The sequence below is a fragment of the Gymnoscopelus microlampas genome, assembly GCF_963454915.1.
Source record: "Gymnoscopelus microlampas genome assembly, chromosome: 5".
Classification (NCBI taxonomy): domain Eukaryota; kingdom Metazoa; phylum Chordata; class Actinopteri; order Myctophiformes; family Myctophidae; genus Gymnoscopelus; species Gymnoscopelus microlampas.
Window position 1 is genome coordinate 49,619,747 of NC_139942.1, and position 2,848 is coordinate 49,622,594.

At 52.3% G+C, this 2,848-nt stretch overlaps 1 protein-coding gene across 1 annotated transcript in view; it reads left to right on the forward strand.

Annotated features, from left to right (window-relative positions):
* Nucleotides 1-924: 924 nt before the first annotated feature.
* onecut3b (one cut homeobox 3b) overlaps nt 925-2,848 on the forward strand; it is a gene marked incomplete at both ends in the record, with an annotated part of 26,756 nt that continues 24,832 nt past the window's right edge. Inside the window, one exon of the mRNA XM_084056966.1 lies at nt 925-2,020. Coding sequence (XP_083913092.1) covers nt 925-2,020 — 1,096 coding nt within the window. The remainder of the gene's footprint in view (nt 2,021-2,848) is intronic.

Genomic DNA, 2,848 nt, shown 5'->3' on the forward strand with positions numbered 1-2,848 from the left:
CCTTCTCAAACTTAGTTTACGCATTCTAATCTCATGAGTTTCTCATCTCGTTAAATAACAAACAAAAAAACATGAGAAATAGACGTATTTACAAAGACCATGACTCCAAATCACATGCTGACATCAAGATAATGGGCATTTGGGGCTTTACTAATTAATTGGTGTCCTGATAGGCTAATTATAGTTCTTATTGGATTTTAAGGATAGGAAATATTTTAGGCTACATTTGTTCAATTTATTTTAAACGGGTTGTCAATAAAAAAAATGACTGAGCAAAACACTTTCTCCCCACTTTACACATCAGCTGATATTTGGCATCCCAGTCAATAAGATAATTCTCTCGCCGTGACTTTGTATTGTGAACATCCAATACGATACATCATGTAGGCCTATATTTGATATTAAAGGCATATTAGGTATCAAATATTACACGCTTATACTTTACAGACAACGGGCCTGTGATTTAAATCCCCCCCGCCCCACATACACACCCACAGTGAGGGAGAAAATGTCATGAAAATGTCCCGCTCGCACCCGCCCCACATTTTAAACACAGAGAGAGGCGCGGTCACGCCGCGTCTCCTGACACGCGCCTCCGCCAGGCTGAGCCTTTCAGTGTGAGGCTGTTGGCCAGGAGATGAGATACAGAGCGCTGCTGCTACATCCACACAGACAGCAGCGGAGATAGACGGCTCCTACCTACCGCCCTGGAACAAGAAAACTTTATCTAAACCCATGCTGGATTGAGCGGAGAATCGTAATCAATGGATTGGCTTTAAAAAAAAAAATCGTTTGGTAATATTTATCGCACCGGGCGGGCTACAGGAGTCCCTGCGCGGTGAGTGAGAGACACCAGGACAGCAGGGAGAGACCGAGGGGAGAGAGAGAGGGTGGGGAGGAGGGTGGGAGATATATTTTTTAGCTATGGAACTCACCATGGAGAACCTGGGAAACCTCCACCACCAGGCGGGGGACCTGATGAGCTCCCCGCCTCCGTCCTCCGGCGTCGGCGGCGGCTCCTCGCACCGGAACCTGGTGTCGCACGCGTCGGGCGCGCGGTCGGCCATGGTGTCCAGCATGGCTTCCATCCTGGAGGGCTCCGGCGCGGACTACCGCACCGACCCGGCGGCCGCCGCGCTGTCCGGCCACCTGCACCCGGGCATCAGCATGTGCGAGTCCGGCATGAGCCTGAGCAACACGTACACCACGCTGACCCCGCTGCAGCACCTACCTCCCATATCCACCGTGTCGGACAAGTTCCACCACCCGCACCCGCACTCGCATCACCACGCCGCCGCCGCCGCTCACCAGCGGCTGTCCGCGGGGAACGTGAGCGGCAGCTTCACGCTGATGCGGGACGACCCCCGCGGGGGGCTCGCCTCCATGGGCAACCTGTACGGCCACTACCCCAAGGAGATGTCGGTGTCGGGCATGGGTCACGGCTCGCTCTCCCCGCTGTCCAACGGGCTCGGCTCTTTGCACAATTCCCAGCAGTCGCTCTCGGCCTACGGTCCGAGCGCGCACCTCTCCACCGACACCAAGATGCTGTCGCCCGTGTCGGGGTTCGAGTCGCACGCCTCCATGCTGTCCAGGAGCGACCAGGAGCACCTGGCCAGGAGTTTAGGCGGCCACGGCCACGGCATGATCTCCAACCTCAACGGCATGCACCACCACCACCACCACGGGCACCTGCACTCCCAGGCCAACGGAGCGGTGATGCTGGGGGACAGGGACCGGCACGGCCCCGGGGCCGGCCAGGGAGCGGGGTCGGGCGTCCAGGCGGAGGAGATCAACACGAAGGAGGTGGCTCAGAGGATAACGGCGGAGCTAAAGCGCTACTCCATCCCCCAGGCCATATTCGCCCAGCGGATCTTGTGCCGGTCCCAGGGAACCCTGTCGGACCTGCTACGCAACCCCAAGCCCTGGAGTAAACTCAAGTCCGGCCGGGAGACGTTCAGGAGGATGTGGAAGTGGCTGCAGGAGCCCGAGTTCCAGAGGATGTCTGCGCTCCGGCTGGCTGGTAAGCTGCTGCTCCCTGCCCTGCGTGCACTTTATTGACTTTCCAACCATTTAGCTTACTACTTCATATACATAGCAGCCTGTAGGGGCTAATAGCCTACATGCTAATACAAATGAATTCATAATAATGATAGTACAAGGAAACATTTCCAACATTCACCGCGATGATGAATAACAAAAGCGAAACCATACTGTAAAAGTACAGCGGATTCAGCACCAAGGACAGCGCACATGCTGAACTGAAGTGGTCGGCCTTTCAGATTAGTAGTTTATGACACAAAACTTAGCTTTATTTATTATGAATCAAATATATTAATTCATAAATTAATTAAATCCTATAAAACTGTTAACAGAAGACTTTATAAATGCTTTATAAAAGTATGTTTTAGGACTAGACTTCTGGTTCGATGTGTGCACGGGGAAAGGGAAAGTCACACACACACACACACACACACACACACACACACACACACACACACACACACACACACACACACACACACACACACACACACACACACACACACACACACACACACACACACACACACACACACACACACACGTATGAATGTATATAATACTCCATATGAGTGTGTGCGGACATTACGGCTTAGTGCAGCATAAAATAGCAAAACATATTGTATCGAGGCCGCGTTGGTTCACCACCGATGTGCTATACTGTGTCCAAAAGCGCAAATCAATTCTACAACAGTGGTTCTCAAAGTGGGGTCCGGGGACCCCCAGGGGTCCTTGAAGTGGTGGATCCCAGCTAAATTCATTAATATATACCGTCACAATCATTTTAACCACTTTAACCCTATTTTCT